General features: G+C 32.2%; 2 protein-coding genes across 2 annotated transcripts; one reads left to right on the forward strand and one right to left on the reverse strand.

Moving 5' to 3' along the window:
* Nucleotides 1-725: 725 nt before the first annotated feature.
* LOC111473652 (ethylene-responsive transcription factor ERF118-like) lies at nucleotides 726-1,623 on the forward strand. The gene is made up of 2 exons (XM_023119114.1): nucleotides 726-1,013; nucleotides 1,081-1,623. Exons 1-2 carry the CDS (start codon nucleotides 802-804, stop codon nucleotides 1,373-1,375), a joined length of 507 nt encoding a protein of 168 aa, XP_022974882.1. The 5' UTR covers nucleotides 726-801; the 3' UTR covers nucleotides 1,376-1,623.
* Nucleotides 1,624-2,052: 429 nt separating this feature from the next.
* Nucleotides 2,053-9,106, reverse strand: LOC111473634. Its single transcript, XM_023119096.1, has 11 exons — nucleotides 8,952-9,106; nucleotides 8,715-8,773; nucleotides 6,171-8,456; nucleotides 5,759-6,085; nucleotides 5,592-5,678; nucleotides 4,479-4,631; nucleotides 4,060-4,223; nucleotides 3,831-3,978; nucleotides 3,223-3,345; nucleotides 2,862-2,949; nucleotides 2,053-2,437 (listed from the first exon to the last, which is right to left on the reverse strand). Exons 3-11 carry the CDS (start codon nucleotides 8,385-8,387, stop codon nucleotides 2,247-2,249), a joined length of 3,498 nt encoding a protein of 1,165 aa, XP_022974864.1. The 5' UTR covers nucleotides 8,388-8,456; nucleotides 8,715-8,773; nucleotides 8,952-9,106; the 3' UTR covers nucleotides 2,053-2,246.
* Between the last annotated feature and the right edge of the window lie 11,617 nt (nucleotides 9,107-20,723).

Below are 20,723 nucleotides of genomic sequence, written 5' to 3' on the forward strand. Positions count from 1 at the left end.
TTATTTTCGAACTTTTAGGTAAATAGTTTGCCTTTTCGAGGGATAATTTATATTTTATTGAAAAAATTTATTTTCGAACTTTTAGGTAAATAGTATTTTTATTAAAAGAATATTCTTTTATCAGCTTGATTTATTATGTAAAATTCTATTTGCTTTATAGGTGGAAACTAATGATTGGCTCTTTTTATCAGCTTGATTTATTATGTAAAATTCTATTTGCTTTATAGGTGGAAACTAATGATTGGCTCTTTTTTATATTTTAGAATTTTGCCCAATTCTTTTATTGATTAAATTTATAATTTAATATAATTTTATCGTAAATAATATTCGATTCTTTATAGGTTTAGATCTTTTCATAACTATCAAATTATATATCTATATATATTTTATACTTTTCCTACCATTTTGATATTTATTTGAGATTACAAATAACTTTTATTTTTAATTCCAACCTAACCCAATAAATAAAATAATTCGATTGCTTTAAACTTAAATCCCAAATTAAATTCTTTTAGCCAAAACTACCATAATTTCGGGAAAGTTACATCGGAAAAGAAAAAGAAATATAAAATTTAAGAAATAAATAAACTACCATAATTTCGGGAAAGTTACATCGGAAAAGAAAAAGAAATATAAAATTTAAGAAATAAATAAGTTGAAAAATATTATGAAAAAAAGCTCATTGGTTAGAAAAAAAAAAAAAAGAAAGAAAGAAAAAAAAAACTGATGCGGCATCTATAAGGAAATATTCTCCTCCAAAATTGCCTGAACCACCCGTATTAAACACCTAACGGTTCAAAAATGTTAATGAAAATTCAAAAAAAGAAAAAAAAATCGAGTCGAAATCCTTCGGAAGAACAGAAAATGAGTAGAAAAATCCGCGTAATCTGCAGCGATCCTGATGGAACAGATTCATCTTCCAGCGAAAACGAAAGAGACGAAGCAAAATCTTCAAAATCGAAGCGCATAGTGCGAGAAATTCACTTCCCCAATTTTCCTTCTCGCGCTTCAAAATCGATCGATGATGAAATCTCTCGGAGCTCTTCTCAGGACAGCAACAATGGCCGCAAAACCTTCAAAATCGATCGATGATGAAATCTCTCGGAGCTCTTCTCAGGACAGCAACAATGGCCGCAAAACCTTAACGAACAGAGGAACGGCCTGCCGATACAGAGGCGTGAGGCAGAGAAAATGGGGAAAATGGGCGGCTGAAATTCGAGATCCCTTCAAGAGAGCTCGTATTTGGCTCGGAACTTACAATACTGCTGAGGAAGCTTCTAGGGTTTACGAATCGAAGCGGCTCGAGTTCCAGACCGCCATGGCCGCCGCCGCCGCCCCAAAACCTCCAGCAGGTTCAAAGCTTCTCATCTGTTAAGTTTTTGAGCGTACGATCTGCGCCGGACGGCGGAGTTGACGGCGAGTGAAGGGAGGGAGAGATACCGGCGACGGCGACTGGAGGGGGAGAATTATGTTTTCCTTATTTGAATGCCATGTCAGCTTTCTTTTTTACCTAGTCATTTTGCCATGTCAGCTTACAGTGAAGCTGAAACTTGCCACATCAGCTTATTGTAAAGCTTAGTCAGCTTCAGGTTGTACTGTTCTTTTTTCCATCTTTAATAGGATAAAATTTAGTGTGAACTTTTGTCTTCAAATTCTATTCACTTTTTTTAATTCATTCACTTGAATAATAAATTTAGTCATTAAAATATTTATTATTATAATAATAAATTTGAATAAGGTAGAGAAGAGATGAAAAATATAATCCATGCCTTACCCCATTTAGCCATCTCTCTTGGGTGGATCCTTTCTCTGGACCCACTCGTGTTTCTGTAGGTCTTAATGTAATGGTTTGTCTAAAAATATACGTAATCATATTTTTCTGTTGCATCGTGCATTTCGTATCACTATCCTTCGTCCCACTTTGATTTGTCTAGATGTAATCCAAGCGAGTTCAAGTATTAAACAACGTATCTACTGAAGTAAATACGATTGTCTCAATAACAATCCCTATCAATTAGATTATCGTTGAAATAAGGATAATATCGATTTTAAATTATGCAGCAATAAGAAATTTTAGCATTAAAGTTAACAATATCTACAGATTTTTGGATATCAGCGGATCTTTGGCTTGTTTCAGCTGATTGAGCAAGCCAGTTAATTAATTACATACAATAGCTTAAGCTCACGCTTGAGTTCTTTCTTTCTTTTCTCCTTTTCCAATTCACAAGAATGGTGACTTACATGTTTCATCTACTACCTACATTTGGCCTCTTTCTGATCTGGAGCGCTATCGACATGCTGCGAAGTCTATTCGTTATCTCGGTGAACGATGGCCTCGCTGCAGGTTCAGGTGACCAACAATCTTCCATTAGCTTTTTCCATTCGGTATCGCAACGTTTTGGGATCGGTGGTCTAAGAGTATTACTTACAATTCCACCTGCTCACCAAATTATAAAACAATTTGAACAATACATCTCGAGATGATTGTTAAAGAAATAAGACATGGTTGAAATTGATTTTAAAATGCTTAATAGCATTTTTGTTAAGTAATATTAAAATTTTGTTTAAATATGTAAGATCTACGATTAAAATGATTATACAAAAACCACACTTAATAAAACACTTGTAAACAAATCATTCTCACTAAAATGACGCAGACGTGACAAATAAGATCAGTATATATCGACCGATGACAAAATTTTGCAATGGTTAATCAAGTGTGGTCGAAATGATATTAAGTATACAGCAAGAAGAGACAAGGAGTAAAGAAGAATGAAAGAAATTTTCATGTGAAGTATTGAAGCAAGCGTGGAACTCTTTTGAGAAGGTACTAAAAAAAGGAGCCTAGGAGAGAAAGTTACCAATGATGGCACCACAATGCATGTTGGCATATGGCTCCTCGCCAGTCAAAATCTCCCACATTGCAATACCGAATGAGAAAACATCAACCTATTAGAAAGAAAAATGATGAAAAGTTCTGATCCCACATTGCAATACCGAATGAGAAAACATCAACCTATTAGAAAGAAAAATGATGAAAAGTTCTGATCGCGTGGGATGTTATCATCTTTTGATCTAAACCTACGTAACGCAATGTTTACATGACTTGATTGGATTGAAAAAACGTAAGAGCTCTTCGATTTTAAGTTACCTACCTTCTCAGAGACCTTAGAACTGCCGGATTGAAAAAACGTAAGAGCTCTTCGATTTTAAGTTACCTACCTTCTCAGAGACCTTAGAACTGCCACTATCTAACAATTCTGGTGCCATCCATGGAAGAGTTCCACGCACACCTCCAGAAACAAGTGTGTTGCGCTTAATTCTCGACAACCCAAAATCTCCAACCTGAAAGACATCAAATGACCCACAAACGAGCTCAGTGTGACTTGGATATTAAATATGAATTTAAACTAGTCAAAGGAAACTAAAAAGAACTCTTTCAGAAAGTTTTAAATGGATATTAAATATGAATTTAAACTAGTCAAAGGAAACTAAAAAGAACTCTTTCAGAAAGTTTTAAAGCCTAAGCTTATAAACAGGGTCGAAATTTTTCCACCTTACTCGTTCGCATGCCTCCCTGTTGATAATCAATTTTGTTTTTTGTTTTTAAAATGTGTTAACAAACTAAGCAAAATTTTAAAATGGAAAAGAAAGTTCTTAAGAACTTGATCTTTCTTCTAAAATTTGGCTTAAAACTCTGTGAGTGAAGTAGCATAATCATAAAAAAACAAAATGACTATCAACAGGCCTTAATTATCCTCAACAGCATCTCAAATAATATGGTATTGGAAAATTGTCGGGCGTGAGATGTTAGCTGTGTTGACAATTACCTTGCATATGGGTCGTTCAGGATCCCTCAAGTTGACCAACAAATTATCACACTTCAGATCAAAATGAACAATGTTTTTCAAATGCAAATATTCCATGCCAAAAGCTGCATCCATTGCAATCATAAGCCTTTTCCGACGATCAAGCACTCTGCACAGAGAATGCTAAAGGTTCAAATCCCTTTTCACAAGAAAGAAGAGAAAAAAAAAAAGTGAAGTTAGAAAAATTTACCTATCCTTTCTTAAAAGAACATGCCTTAATGACCCGTTTACCATATACTCCGTTACAGTTGCCAACGTTCCATCAGGTCCATCAGGAACCACTCCATAAAAAGCCAACACGTTCGGATGGTGAAGAGTCGATAGAATCCTTGCTTCTCTCCAGAAATCTCTAGTCTAAGCAAACAGTGAGATTTTTGGTCCCATTTGTGAAAAGTTGGAGGAATTAGATTGTAGGAAGCATGTTCATAGGCCTAATCATTATTGAAATGCATTTGAGAAAATAAAAAGGTGCAGCTTTTTCTTTGAAACTGCAGGCAAAATTTTGTAACTTTATGTGATAATTTTCATAACCAATATCTTAAGAAGCCCTTGAACACTGGAATTGATTATACATTTAAAAAGAAATTTTCAAAGTTATGTGAAACCCACCAGTCTTTCTTGCTCAGAAAAACTTCCTGAGAAGCAACTCTTTTTTATTCTCTTAATAGCAACATCCGTTCCCCTCCATTTTCCATGAAAAACTGTGCCAAACGTCCCAGATCCTAATTCTTGCAGTTCCTCGAGATCTTCATTCTTTATGATCTGCATATCAACATATGAATCGATCAATTAAACATAATGCGAACTTCGGAGATTGAAGAAAGGTAAGAGACTTCAAATACTAATAGTTCACACTCTCCATACGTAGATGGTACAGAAACAAAATAATTCATGACCAACAGAGTGAACTTTCCACTCAATTCACTATTAACAGCCCAAGTCCACCGCTAGCAGATATTGTCTTCTTTGAGCTTTCCCTTCTGAGTTTTCCCTCAAGGTTTTAAAGCGCGTCTGCTAGGGAGATGTTTCCACAACCTTATAAATAATGTTTCGTTCTCCTCCCCAACCGATGTGGGATCCCACAATCCACCTCCATTCGTGGCCCAGCGTCCCTACTAGCACTTGTTCCCTTCTCCAATCGATGTGGGACCCACAATCATGGGACCCAACATCCTTGCTGGCTCACCGCCTCGTGTCCACCCCCTTTGAGGCTCAGCCTCCTCGCTGACACATCGTCCGGTATTTGTCTCTGATACCATTTGCAACAGCCCAAGCCCACCGCTAGCAGATATTGTTCTTTTTGGGCTTTCCCTTTCGAGCTTCCCCTTAAGGTTTTTAAAACGCGTCTGCTAGGGAGAGGTTTTCACACCCTTATAAAGAATGCTTCGTTTTCCTCTCCAATCGATATGTGATCTCACAGCTACCATCGTCTTTATGCTAAAATTGCAAAATTCTTATCCACGGCCTTAGATGTTTTCTTCTAACCAACAAGAAAGAGTTATTAAGCACAAATGACAAGTGTGCGTGGAAAATGCTCAATACTATTACAACAACATCCACCGATACATATTTTACAAAGATCGTTATTACCACAAGGTCGACATGATTTCAAAAAGTTAGAGGTACCTTAAGTGGACGAAAGAATTCAATAGATGTTATATATGAGAATTAAATCCATACGGAAAGGTGCATATGTTGTGATAAAGTAGAGAAGCTCCGAACCTGCAGGCCATAGATGCCGGCTTCAATTTCAGCTATTGCTGCCTCGCTCATTGATTCATCCCTAGAACTAAGAATACTGTCTGCATCCTGAAATAATGGACTATTGGATTAAAAACTAATAAACTGGAATACTGGCACAAAAGTTGATATTCACAGGAAAAGTGTACCTCATGGTCAGTTTCCGTACTAGGAATATGAGCATCATGTCCTCTTGAAGATGGAGAGTCATCACTGGCCTCATTTTCAACCCGTGGGATAACTCCAGAAGCTAAGGGTATGTCGGGAGGTATACTATGAGTTACATCTTCAACTATTACAGCTAATCCCACGTCCTCATTGCTATGAAAATCATCTGAATTTGATGATTTGATAAATAGAGAATCATCAAGGTTGCTCTTTTTTCTACTATGGTCGGCAACCTTACGGTAATTACAGGTTACGAAGTTCTCATCGCTTAGAGAAACATCTCTACCTAAAGCAGAACTATCCCATGTCTGATAATAACAAAAAGAGACAGTTAGCTCATATAAATTGAAGCCTAAAAGAAACATTATTATTTTAAAAAAGAGATACACTTACTGGTTCCTGATTTATGATCTTTCTGTCGCACAAAGCTTGAGTTGTAAGAGGTAGTAGATCAGAAGATGCGCAAGAAAATGGTTGGCTCCTTACTATATCAGAAGTGGTTCGTTGATCCTCGACAGAATATTGTCTCTCCTCGAAAACTTTTGGAACAGTTGTTTCTAAATGGTAAATGAGGGAGGGGCCATCCACGACATCTGTAGATTTTTCTAATTCAAACCCTCGTTCTGCAGAAGTTCTGCCTCCAAGGCTTCGTGCCTCTAGCGGGGGGTAACCATTTTGTTGGTAGTCAACATGTTGCAAGTATTTGTATTTTTCATCACCATTAAGTGATGGGACATAAATCCTTCCATTGAAATTAACCTTTTTTTCATCAAAATTGCATTCTTCATATCCTTCATTCTCACTACCAGACGCCAACGTTCCATGTTTCTCATACTTGGCATCTTGAAATTCCCCGCCAACTCTCTGTTTCCATATCGTTTGGAAATCCTGAAAGGAACTTGATATTGCCATTGAATATAATTGATCACTATCATTGAATGAGTTCAGTGGATAGGCTCCTCCATGTTTCAACTTTTGATCCTGTTCCTTTAGTAGGGGCTCAGAATGTGAATGCATCATTGTTTGTCTCATGTGGGTGGTTCCAGATCTTAACTGCATCAAATATTCGGCATCCAAGTACAGCTGTTCATAATTAACTGCCCGTTCCTTGAGCAGAGTTTTGATTGAATGTGTATCACTTTGATCCCAGTAAGTTGCAGGCACAAAATGTTCGCTGGAGCTTTGTGGGAAATGAACATCATGAGCTTTGTATTTCTCATCAGCTTCCACTGTAGATTTGTCATGATGATAATTCATCAGCGGAGAACCATGGTAAAGGTTATTGTGACGGCCCATTGCATCAACATAATAAACCGTATCACATGGACGTTTTTCTGCAACAAATGGAGTGAAGTTTCTAGCATCTTCTGCGTATGTTGGATCCACGTTCTTAAAATCTTTTTGGATTACTGTAACCGGAGAAAATATAGGTGTTTGATTAAGTGACTTGCGTGGGGTTTGAATGGGTATTAACAATTGACCACCAGGTCTAGGAAACATTCCTGCCAAATTTGGTATAGGTGAATTGGCATCTTTTAAGTCTGTAGCATGTGAAGAAACAGTGCAAAAATTGGGACTAGGATCTGAGATGGTTCCCACCTGGCTAGTCTGGCTTGTGAAACTCTGTCCACTAGAGCTCCTTTGAAGACTTGGGTCTAGCATACCATTTACAGCCGCAACATATTGATAATCAACATCAATTGGTTGAACCACCCTTCCTTCAATAGAAGTAGGACTCTCACAACAATCATTTGTAGAAACAAGAATTATTCTGAGTCTTTGAGAACTCCCTGCGCTTTCCAGCTCATGATATTCCTCAATCATATGATGAAGATCCTCATCAGAACAAACAGAGATAAGTGAATCGAGATCTTCACCAGGAAGCTGGTACTTTATAGTGTGGACATACTTACAGACAGCGTATGTCTTTCTGATAAGTTGTTCACACGAGATGTTTTTCCTAATGGATATAATGCGTGTTTCTCCACCTACATATCTAAGCTTCCCATCATTAGGCCTTGGTAATATTCTACCTCCAAAACTACAGAGAAATTTCATCTTGCCAGTGACAGGGAAATCTCCCAATCCAGCCCCACAAGGATAACATGAATGAGGTGATTCCATTGCATGCAAGGCCAGTGTTGAGGGGTCAAATTGAACTCCTCGGTTAATTTCATCAGCATATGCACCAGATGCTTGTCCAGTAGCACTATATTCCCACTGATATTTGCTTGTGTTGTTAGGATAAACCTTGTTATCCCTTTCAGCTGCATAAGCATTCGCGGGCATTGATGATAATTCTGAACTGCTTTCAGAATTCATCCTCTTGAGTCCAAGAATTCCACTGAGATCCTCATATACGAGTTGGCTGCTCGGATTTAAAGCAAGACCTGTTCTCTTTTGCGGCTGCTGTTGTTGATCTCCATCACTCACATCCGACAACCTTCTTAAAGCAGCTCGATCCCTCACAAACTGGGGAGAAAATACCTCACCCGTCTGTACACAAACATCACTCACACCATGATCTGCAGTAATTCGGACATCCGTAACAACTCTTGGTCGTTCCATGTATAATTGTTGGCTTAAAGTGTCATGTACTTTCCTAGCCATGACCTCAAAAACTTAAGCCGTTCAACATATGAACATTTTCAGGCCTTTTAAGCTATCTTCTCCATTCTTCTTCAAAATATAATTATTTTCAGCCACATGAACAACAATAATCCACAAATTTTCTAATTCTACACTCCGAACACCTAAATAACCTCTTTAGATGCTCATTTCGTTTCTCCTAAATTTACAGAACATTCAATCTCCTCAAATATCGCAGCAAGGGCGAGTCAATGCCGGCACCGACAGTTTCCATTCATTTCTCAACAACAATAATAATAAAAAAAAAAAATCTAAAACCACGCGGAGAATTGAAACATTGAAATGTACCTAGAAATCTTCAAATAGACCACGTCGAAAAAAAAAATTCCCTCGCTCCCCTAATCCAACTGCAGAACGAAGATACATAGAATTAATTAACAAAAATCGGCAAAAACTCACTCATTGTGAACATCTTGCAACAGCGCGTGGTATTTGGGGGAAATCTTTCTCTTAACAAACACAAAATTTTACCCTAGCTAGAAACGATCACAATACATACGGGAGATGAGAAATTCAAAACCGTACCTGTTTCCGATTCTGCGAGCTTACAATCGAACGAAAAAACGCTGAAAAAATGAGAGAGAAAGATGTTGAAAGAGGAACGGAGTTGTAGGAGAGCAACAATGGCTAGCATATCGCGGCAAAATCAGAGGGACGGAAGCTCCCAACCGCCAAACTAATTTATGAATTTCTCGCTTTTTTCAACGCAACTCCTCCAGTTGGTTTTTTTTTTTTTTTTTTTTTTTTTTTTTTTAATTATTTTTTTTTATTTTAAAAATATATTTTAATATCCATTCATGAGAAGATTTGTGCTCATAAGTAAATGAATTCTAAAAATATTATATAATTAATTATTGAGAATTTTCAATCCTAGTTAATACCAACTGTCACGGTCGTACTTTTCAAACCATGCAACGTAATGATTCTAACATGAACCCTAGACGAGGTTTTCCTTCATCTCGTAGACCGAACATAACTCCTGTAAAAACTAAACTTTGTTTGACAATGCATGTCGTCGATACGAGCATGTTTACTCATTCGCAGCTCTAGCCAACTTACCTCTACTCTAAGCCAAAGTCCTTCAAATGTAATAGCGTTTCTCGTCTTTTCATCTTAATTGTGATTTTATCTCAGATCTCGAGATGACATCGGCCTTTACTACTCGCTCGAACATGTTTTTCGAGAACTAACCCATAAATCAACTTTATATTTGAGACAATTCGAACATCCATCCATTTGAGTATATTATTGAGGCACAAACGCTCTCGTATCCATGTCAAGTCATTTATGCGTATCGTATCAGAGAGCAACTCCTATAACAACCTCTAACTCGAGGGACGAGTCACAATATCGACAAATTAGTATCGTTCACCATTGTTCTCGAAAACTCTCGAAGGAAGACGCCTAAAACACTCATTTTGTAACTCACGTAGGCTACACGACCATAATATTTAATTTGATTTTGTAATAAATTATGAATTATGAACATATGTGTACGTGGATACCAACTTTAGAAGATCTTAGACGAAATCAAATCCTACGTGGAAAATAGTGGCTGACGTGCTTCCCACACAATGTATTACTATTATTATTATTTTATTATTTTGTGTCTCGTGGAACTTTAATCCCGATATTATTAAAATTAATGAATTTAGGGAGATTTTTATATTATTTTTTAATAAGTGAAAATGGCATATTAAATTGATATAGGGATACAAATTAGTCATTTATTAAATATAGTTAAATAATGGAAATATTTGGTTTAAACTAAAATTACATTTATGACTATAAATTAAGTTCTATAAATTATTCATAAACTTTCTTGGGTTGTTTGGGAATGCAACCCAGATGGGCAATAAATGATGTCAAAGGCTAAATATGGGCGAGAGACCGGTAGCAAACAAGTACCGTGAGGAAAAGATGAAAAGAATGTTAAGAATTTAGAATTCGAATTCAGCACTTAACAATCAAATATTTTCTTGCATTTACTGCAATATAGTCACGTTACAAATGATATCATAGTTGTACATTTACTAGTAGGACGTGGTTTAGGGACGAATCAAGATTGGTGGCCACAGGTGACACTCGAGTAAACGAGAGATACATATGAATGAAAGTGATCCTGAAGGTAAAATGTTAGAAAAAATTTGAATTTATTATCTCTACCAATAAGATGCATCTTTCTTTTTCAGTACCTCAATCATAGGAACACTAAAATTAGAAACCGTATGTTTAGTGACATCATGGGAACTTGTGTTGATACAAAGATTTGAATCGTTGGGTCATTGTAAATTTTGTGTGTTATCGATAACGAGAGTAAGTCGCAAAAAATAAAAAGCTAACAACAATATGCTGCTAAGTTAGTTTAGTTTAACTCGACGCTCGAGTTAGAACTAGGATTTAGGTTTGATAAGAAACGCTCAAATTAGAACTAGGGCTCTGAGTTTGGTAAGAAAGCTTAGAATATAGAGATCAAGTATTGATTGGATACCGACAAAATTTGAATTTATACTCCAACACTTCGGAATCGTTATTAAAATGACTAACTTGGGCTGGGCCGAGCCCATGGTTGAAAGCCCTAAAGGCTAGCCAGCCCAAGCCCATATCATAGACATAGACACGTCGGCCCAATTTTGTAGGAAAAAAATAATTCACAAATCCAATTTAAATATTTAAAAAAAAATAAAATCAATAATTTACTAAATAATGATATAATTTATAAATAAAAAAGCACAAATTGATATATAAATATAAAGAAAAAAACGTATAAATAAACAAAGAAAAAGAAATATTACACAAGTAATTAAAATATTATTTAATTGATTTGATGAATATAAAATTTAACGTTATTTTTTATTAATGATAATTAAATAGTTAAACATCTAATTAATTGATTAATTGAATTTTGTTCAAATTTATTTTTTAATCTAATTAAATTAATTAAAGTGGGGATTCTATGCATTTTTTAAATCCTCTAAAATTTAAAAATATTAAATTAAAAAATGAAAAAGAAAAAGAAAAAGAAAAAAAAAAAACAATTAGTTGGGTGATAAAATTTAATTAAAGGCTAAGGCATCCCATGTGCACGTGGGCCACTCATTTGGCTTAAAAGGCTTTCCTTTTGATGTTCCTCAATTTTAGCGATTTTAATGATCTAAATGCTTTTACCTTTCAATTTTTTATTACACCTTTTATTTTATTTTATTACTTATTATTTTTATACATTAAATTAAATAAAATATTTTCAATTTCAATAATATTTTTAAATTAAAAAAAAATTAAAATATTTTTATTATTAATTTTAGATAGAAATCGTTAATCATTTGCTTAAAAAATATCGTTGAATTATAATTTTTCTATTAATACATTTTTAACTTTTTCAACCCGTTCCTAAAAACACTTAGTTACTATATTATATATATATATATTTTGTGAGTATACGGACGAAAACCGTCTATCGATTCCTCGTAGATTACCTTAAATTTTTTTATGTTATTTTTTAAAGTTTATGAATATTTTTTTTAAAGATGGTAATATATTTGAACATTTTAAAAAATTTAAAAATTAGTTTTGAAATTTTTAAAAATTTAAATGTATTTTTGAAAGTCACGTAAATGTTTTTTAATACTATTTTAAAAGCACAATGTAATTTTTGAAATAAAATATTAATAGTTTCTTAAAAAAAAAAAAAAAAAAACTATGGTTATATTGAACTTTTAAAACTTTAAACCTAATTATTATGAAACTCATTTTTAGAAATCTTGTTTAAGAACGAGATCGATCTAAATTATCTAAGAACCCCAAAAACGATAAAAAAAAAAAATCAATCTAATGGAAAGTTTAGGAACGGATTACCTTGATAATTAATATCAAGAGTAAAAAAAACTCATTTCTAAACCCGTGATTTAAATTACTCCACAAGATAATTTGATCGAGATTACTTGAACGACAATAGCATGTAAATCTAAACATAAGAAATACAAAGAAACAAGCTCGTGACTTAAGAAGTATAATATGCAACTTTTATTATAATATCCAAAATATTCGTACTAAAATAATAATTTTATATACCACACGTATTATTTATTGAACAATTAATAATATAAAACATAACCTATAAAATATAGAGGTTTATATAATATTTGTAATGAATTACATACGTTACTTTTATAATAAGTTGTTTTAAAGATGTTTAATGACTTATTTATTTATTTTTGGAAATTTGGCTTAAATATCAATTATATGGTTAAGAAAATAACCATATTTTCTAAAAATTAAATGTAATTTTTTAAAAATTGAAATATTAAATTATTAATTTATAAAATCAAGATGTTAAAATATAGGGAAATAATGGTTTTTGTTATTTGCTATGGGAAATAGTAATGATTATGGTCTCTTTTGTTTAATGTTTCAAACACAAACATTGTTAGAGATAGCTAAAGGATGGGAAGAGGACGAGAACGTGCCCGTTGGCAGCAATGTTATTTGAGCATGAGCGGGTTCTGGTGTTTGAAAGGGACGTTAGAAATAGCCAAAAAGTGGGACGAAGACGTGAAAGCTTTTCTCCATCTTTTATTTTAATCTTCATCTTACGAAAATTTTGAAGATTCCTTCACCAAATTTGTGAGAATCGAGTTGAAAATTTCAGGGTGAAAAATTGAGCAGATAAGGGGCTGAGGAATATGATCCTTATCCCTAATCTCGTTTAGGTTAAATCTCTCTCCACTTCCTCTCACTTCTCATTTAAACGGAAATTTACAACCTTGTTCGAGACAAATCTCCACGTGGTCCCACCGTACAGATTAAATTAACATTTCTTAATAAAAAAAATGTAATTAAAAAAAATAATTAAAATACATGAAATCAATTAAAATAATAATTCAACTATATAATAAATTTAAATACAAATTAAAATGTCCAATTTATATAATTCAAATAAAAAAACAACTTTTAAAATTATTTTTTAGTAGTAATTATTTATCATATTTTAATTTACAGTGTAAGTGGAGGATAAGTTTTTTATTTATTAAATATTAATTAATATTTTGAATGGGATTTTTTAATAAATAATATTAAATGGCAATAAGAATTTGATTCGTAAGCCAACCTAAATAGTTCCATAATTCGAGGAGTATTATAAATTTTTTAAAATATTTTGCTTTTTAGATAAGATTTGTCGGTCACGATTATGCTATTACAGACCATACGGAGGCTTCCACGTGTCCCTTTAGATAAATTTTAGTGATGGAATTTTTTAAATATTTTGGTTTGGTATAAGTGTCAGTTGAACTTCCGCCAATCACTCCTTGACAAGTGTCATTTCTTTCTATTTATTTATAAAATGTTCTTACGTTTTGTAATTACGTAATAAAATATAAGGAAAAATAAAGGAAGGAAGGAAATGACGTGGCAAGAGGGAAAGAAAGAGAGAGTGGGTCCGACGTGGAGAAGTTTGAACGCGAACCGAGTTGGCCACGTGACCCGATTCTTATGCGCATTTATGTGGACCGGGGTGGGCCCGAGTTTCGACCACGTTGTCGGGTTGGCGTTGGCGATGACGTGGCTCGGTATTAGCAATTAAGCAGGTGAAGCTGGGCCCACTTTCTTCTATCCGCAAATCTCTGCCTAATAAACGAAATGCTATAATAATAATAATATGACGACGAAAATTTCGAATTATTTTATTTTATTTTAATTCTATTATGATGGGTTTATAAATTTTTAAATATTATCTTTTCCTACGTTTTCATTTAGTACCTAAAATTTAAAATATTATATTTTTAATCTTAAATTTTGAATTTAATTTTTATTTAGTCCAAATATTTTCAAATTTTACACTTTTACCCTATTTTCAAAACATTAAAATAGAATTTGAATCGCATATTGATATCTAATTTCAACACTAATAACTTTGGTCAAATATGACTCACATAGTCAGTTAAATACAACTGATTGCTTCATTGACACATGAACTAAGGGTCACATTGAATTTTTGAGTTGGTTGGATTGGTAACTCGAGTAAAGTTAACAACCCAAATCAACTCTCTATTTTTTGGTTGGGTTGGGTTGGATTGTCGGGTTATTTTTTAATATTATTTTAAAAAATCTTACATATCTATAATACATGTTACATTAATAACTACAGATTTATAAAGTTCAAATATCAAACATTTACTAGTCACAACATATCACTAAAATCGGTTACAAACATTCTTAATTTTTTTAAAAAGTAGGGTAGGGTTGGGTTGAGTTTGATTGTACCCCTATGTTTAAGTTGGTAAGGTTGACTCGACTAAAAAATGTCAACCCTGAAACCGAATCAAAATTTTAATTTATCCAAAATTCAACCCAATCCAACATCTATAGTACACGTTAAGTAGTTAAAGTTAGTTAAACTATCGAGTCATATGAATACCCTAACATAAATAGCTAATGTCACGTACCATATATATATGTGTAAATATATGTGTATGTATAGATATAATCTATATTTATTTATTGATATGAAAAGTGGGGCCCAAATTGGCACCATTGCACAGGAAGAAACATGCAAGATGGTTAAATGGTCAATACCCAATCAACCTAAGCCTTTTTGCATGCATGATGAGGATCACCTGGGAGAAACATTTGATCAAATCCACACCACACGATGAAAACATTAATACACGTGTCAAAATATGGAGCCAGAAACACCCAAAAAAACTATCCTTGCACCCACACATGATCCAATCATTAGAATTTTCAAGCATTTTTTTTGTAAAATTCCAAATGATTGGTGCCAAATCCAATGGTGGAGTACTCTTTTATTTATTTATTTATTTTATTATAATTATAATTATAATTATATTTTTTTACAAAAATAAAATAAAATTAATTTTTGGTGGTTATAGAATGACTTCCCATGTGCACAATGTATGTTAGTTGGGAACAATTGGGTCTCTTATACTATTAATTCTATTAGTTATTATTAGACTTAAATCTTGGTTTTATATTATTTGGAAGGGTTCGTAAGATTTGATAATCTGAACCACTCGAACTACACAATTCAAATTGTAATGGTTGGGTCGGGTTAGGTTGAAGTTTTGAAAAAATTGAAAACTCGTTTCTGTTTGTGAGGTGAAATTTTTTTGGTCGGGTAACCCGAAAATTGAGTTCACAACCGAACCCGACTTTTAAGATCGTTACGAAAATTAAGAAAATAACTTGACCTAATCCAACCTAATAAGAAAATAAAAGGTTGAATAGGCTGTGAACTTTATTCAGGTCATTCGAGTCACCAATCCAACAAACCCTAAATTTTCAACCCAATCCGTGTAGACCCTAGTCTTAAAAGTTCAATTAATGTAGCCATTTGTAGTTGCGATTAATGATAAAAGATTTTGGTAGATGTATTATTATTCATTTAAATTTTGTGAAAAACGGTTAAAAATAAATAAATAAAAATACCCTTTATTGAATAAATAAATATATATTACGTCGTATTAAAATTATTTGAGGAAACTGATATATCTAACAAGTAAAACGTTTTTTTTTTTCTTTTGCTCGTGTCTAATAAACGCAGACACGTGATTGTTACTTACTATTTTCTGTATATGATCAATACGGTTATTTGATAATTTGACGAGATCTATTATAACAGTGTATAACGCAACATCACATGACATGACTTGGGTTCGTATTTTTTTCTGTAATTACGAAAATATTAATCTTAATTTAATCCTTAATTAGTGATTAAAACAATCCTTGCTATAATTCATAGGTCAATCAACCTCACATCATAAATAATAAATAATTGATTAACTTGTGGGGTTCACCTAATTAATTAATTAAGTTGTTCATTAGTCTCTAATTAACTTATTAAATGAGTTTGTCTATGAACCTAATTCTTAAAATCTCATCTATAAATTAGTGGGTAATTTAATAAATGATTCGTCAATTAATACGATGTCGTTTTATTAAGTTTTCAATAATGTTCCGAATATGGGAGGAAATTATAAAATAATAAAATTGTTTAAATAATTTTTTTTTAAAATTAAACCACATCATTTGATTTTTCATGAAATATAAAAAATTATATTTAAAAAGGCGATTAAATAAAGTAGTAAACTTAACTAGTCCAGATTTAAAACCGAGCATTTTCAAAACGTTAAAAGTAGTAAATAACACACGGAACATATCTCCGAACGACATGATAAAACCGAGCGCTCTCGAAATATTAAAATTAGCAAAGGACACACGGGACGTACATCGGAAAGGCATAATAAAGCCTTGCTAAATTTTTAATTGATAATCAACAACCTATGACAAATAAGTTTCACCTAGTAAAACCGCCTATGTTTTATAAGCTATTTGCAATCTCCCCCTTATAAATTAATATATTTGCATTTATGTCCTATAGGTTAAGAGTTTGCAAAATTCAATTATAGGCTTTAAATGAAAGCTATCTTTTAATTTTCGCCTCTAATCCATACTTATGCACTACTCTTAAAATTTTAAAATTAATATTTTTTATCGATAAAATTTAAATATGTCGAGCTGAAATCGAGAAGCTTTTTCTGTCTCCGTCACTACCTTCTATTTTATTCTCCATCTTAACAAAAATTTCTATTTATTTTTACTGGAATTGGGACGGAGGATCTGTTTCACCGTTTAATATATAAACGTGTTTTTTTTAATATATTATAAATTTTGAATTTTTTAATGGATAACTCTTATTTATCAAAATAATTTTTTTATTAAATAATATAAGTATCATAATAAATTTAATAATATTTCATAAGTAAAATAATAGGAGGTTTAATATAATTTCTAAAAACTCAAATTTTAATATTACAACACACATTACGCTAGTACAAATGGTAAGCTATCTCGCGTGGGTTTACCTCGTTGTAAGGAGTGGAGCTAGCCAAAGAAGGTTAGTCCCCATTCATCGTTGTGCTTTTAAAAATAAGAAAATTAGGGGGTTTTTTTTTCTCTTTTTTTTTTTAATATTTTATTTATAAATAAATAAATAAATAAGAGAGGAGAACAGCTAATGGTAGATAACTACAAATATTCGTAATATTTATTTTTATTAAGTCTTAATAATATATATATATATATATATTAGGACTAAATTATTGCAAATATTAAAATAAGAGTATTTAAAAGATCTTTTGTTAAATTTAATTTTATAGTTTGAATTCCATTTAAATAAATAAAAATTTTATGATTGACCATCGTTGTCTTGGTTGAGCTATTGGAGGCTTTGGAGAAGTCAGAATAGGAGAGCACTCATTTTAGGGTGGACTTACTACTTAGATGCTTTCAGCAGTTATCCGTTTCGTACTTGACTACCCAGTGTGTACCGTGGGCACGATAACTAGTATACTAGAGGTGCGTCCTTCCCAGTCCTCTCGTACTAGGGAAAAATTCTCTCAATGCGTTGAGGAATACTAACTCTATTGGTTTGAGGCCTTTTGGGAAGCCCCCAAAGCAAAGCCATGAGAGCTTACACTCAGAGACAATATCATACTGTTGTAGAGAATCGCGTTCATCTAACAGATAGTTCAGATTGATCGAATCATCCAGTAAGGTAGTCTATACAATTATTCGATTTGATTACCATATATAAATTTTATCAAAAAATTAATTATTTTAAGAGGCAACTCAATCAATAATTTGATTTTTACTATTTTTGAAATTACAAATATCTTTAATTAATTTGATTATTTTGCCGTGCAAAATGCATATGAAGATGAGGGATCGAAATGTAAATGCACATGAGGGCATTCCAAATGAGCATACTTTTTAAATTTTGTTTTATCTTTAATATATATTAAAAAAAAACTAAATACAGCGTGTAAATATAGAGAGACGAGCTAACCAATAAGGTAATTTACACGTGTAATTACTAATTTTAATTAATTTACACGTGTAATTACTTTTGACAAAACAAAATTCTCCCAGATGGCTGGTTGCACATGGCCCATGAATTTTAGGCTTCTTCTCTGTCATTCACGAGAATTCGGTACGGATCACCTGTGCTTATTCCTACGAATACGCGTTGAGCTGTCAAAAGATCAATATTCTTCAAATCAATTCCAGCCGTTTGATTTGAGGGGTGTTAAAATTATTAGAATCGTTGAATAACGATTCAAATTGTGGGTCTCGTGTTATTACGATCGATTGAGTTTAACCCATTTTAAAATGAGAATCAGTCGTGACCAACTCTAAATGCTTTAAAAAATATAATCGACTTAATTTTAATTTATCATTACACGGGAGTCAGCCCACCAGCTAAAAGAAATAAGAGAAGCTTGGATTGAAGCTCGATTGTCTAGTTAGTCCTGTAACATATAACATTTCAGATCCATATAATCGAAATTTGAGCTGAATTTGAATTACGTAACTTAAACGTATTAATTAGTTGAATTAACGGCTTATATGCTTAAAATTTATTAATTAAATTTGTAATTTAAATAAAAAAATAATTATTTTATTCCAGGACATAAATGCTTCGCTATTATATTGAAGTACAATACTTTCGAAGCAATTTTGGCTGGTTTATAAAGGACACGTGTACCATAATTAAACGAGAGAAAAACAGAATTTTTAAAATTTTTTAATTATTATCTGGAAAGAAAAAGGAAACAATAATTACATTAAAATTATTTTCTATTTTTTTATTTTTTATTTTTGGTAATAAATGGTACGAACTTTGTTTTTTTAAAACAGCTCATTATTTATTTAATATATTTTTGTCATTTTTCATCACACATAATTTAAAATATATCTATTTCCATTATTGCAAATACTATAACCTTTAATTACATATGTGTCACAAATATTTAATTCTATAAAAAAAAATTAATTCCAATAAATAAATTAAAAAAAAATAAAATAAAAAAATAAAAAAATATAGGTATTTGTGGGATTGGGTTGGAAGGGTTAAATTTTGTCTTTAATAAAACTAAAAGTAAATTATTATTTTAAAAAATTACTTTACAAATCATTAAAAAATTTCAATTGACTAAAAAAAAAAGTTAAATTATTGAGTAAAAAAGAAAAATGGTTAAATTTTGTTACCAAAAGGTTAATAAAATATTGGGTGGGTGAATTTAATAAAAATAAAAATAAAAATTAATAAAAGGCAAAATTAACAAAGGAACCATAATAAAAAATTATTAAATTAATTAAAAAGCTGGCAGCTGTAAGCCAATAAGATCCCTTGATTCGCGACGTTTGTGTCTCGGGCGAGTCAAACCGTGACTCAAATGTCCGGTCCGTGATTGGTGGGGGGAAGATTACGTGTCAACCAAACAACCCTTAAGCATTATAATTTTATTTTAATTAATTAATTAATTAATATTATTATAATCATGATAATTTGTTTTTATTATTTTCATTTTGTCACTCATATTCTTAGCTAAAAAACACTATATTTCCGTAATAGCACTTCCGACATTTTCCATCCCATCTCCTTTCTTGTATCAAATCAAATTTATTTATTTATTTATTTTTGTAACAATTAAGATTGTTTTGTTATTATTGAGTTTAGTGGCTAATGTATTAATTAATAATTTTATTATCACTTTTAATTATTTAAATAATAAAAATACCTTAATTTCAGCTAATAATGTTGCCGGGTGATTTTCATCTTATCATGGTTAAAAAATATTTAAAAATTTTCTTAATTATAAAAACGTATAAGCTTAGAACAATTTTATACCGTGTAACCTCTTGAAAATATGTGAGCCAGGATCAGTGTTGGTTTTCAGGTGATGACAATCTGTGTGACTGCGTTATCTACTTGTCTCAAACGACATTTAAGAGCGAAGATTATCATCACGAACCAACTCGGTGCACGTCTCTTGAGCCGCTTTTGAGATTAATAATGACCCGTGTTGATTCATAATCAAGGAAAAATTTTTATTAAAAAATTCATAAAAATAAAAAGAATTTAAAATACGAAAAAAAAAACAATATTAATATTAATATAAAATTGACTCATAGTCATACCTTAATTAATGGAAAAACAATATTTCGTGGCTCAGATTACGTGACGGATAAGGGTACGATGGTCAAACGGTCAACGTTTGCGGGCCGTCCGGCGTAACGGGCAGGGAGAAATTAAGTGGCACGTGGGCGCCGACGTCAGCACGTGCGAAGTGATATAGTGGTTAAAAGTTAAAACGGAGAGTTTGGGAGGGTAAAATTGGAAATATAGTGTGTGGATTAAAAAGGTGACCTAACCGAGTTAACGGTGTTGACGTCGGTTGAATTAGTTTATTTATTTATTTATTTTTAATTTATGAA

Source organism: Cucurbita maxima, unplaced genomic scaffold (assembly GCF_002738345.1).
Source record: "Cucurbita maxima cultivar Rimu unplaced genomic scaffold, Cmax_1.0 Cma_Scf00136, whole genome shotgun sequence".
Classification (NCBI taxonomy): Eukaryota; Viridiplantae; Streptophyta; class Magnoliopsida; order Cucurbitales; family Cucurbitaceae; genus Cucurbita; species Cucurbita maxima.

Bases quoted from the DNA above. Each gene is read 5' to 3' on its own strand.
- LOC111473652 (XM_023119114.1), top strand. From the start codon at position 802: ATGTTAATGAAAATTCAAAAAAAGAAAAAAAAATCGAGTCGAAATCCT. The intron at 1,014-1,080 runs ATCGATCGATGA...AAAACCTTCAAA, and splicing joins TTTCCTTCTCGCGCTTCAAA to ATCGATCGATGATGAAATCT.
- LOC111473634 (XM_023119096.1), bottom strand. From the start codon at position 8,387: ATGGCTAGGAAAGTACATGACACTTTAAGCCAACAATTATACATGGAA. The intron at 5,679-5,758 runs GTACACTTTTCC...CCATTATTTCAG, and splicing joins GTACGGAAACTGACCATGAG to GATGCAGACAGTATTCTTAG. The intron at 4,224-4,478 runs GTGGGTTTCACA...CTGTTTGCTTAG, and splicing joins TTTCTGAGCAAGAAAGACTG to ACTAGAGATTTCTGGAGAGA.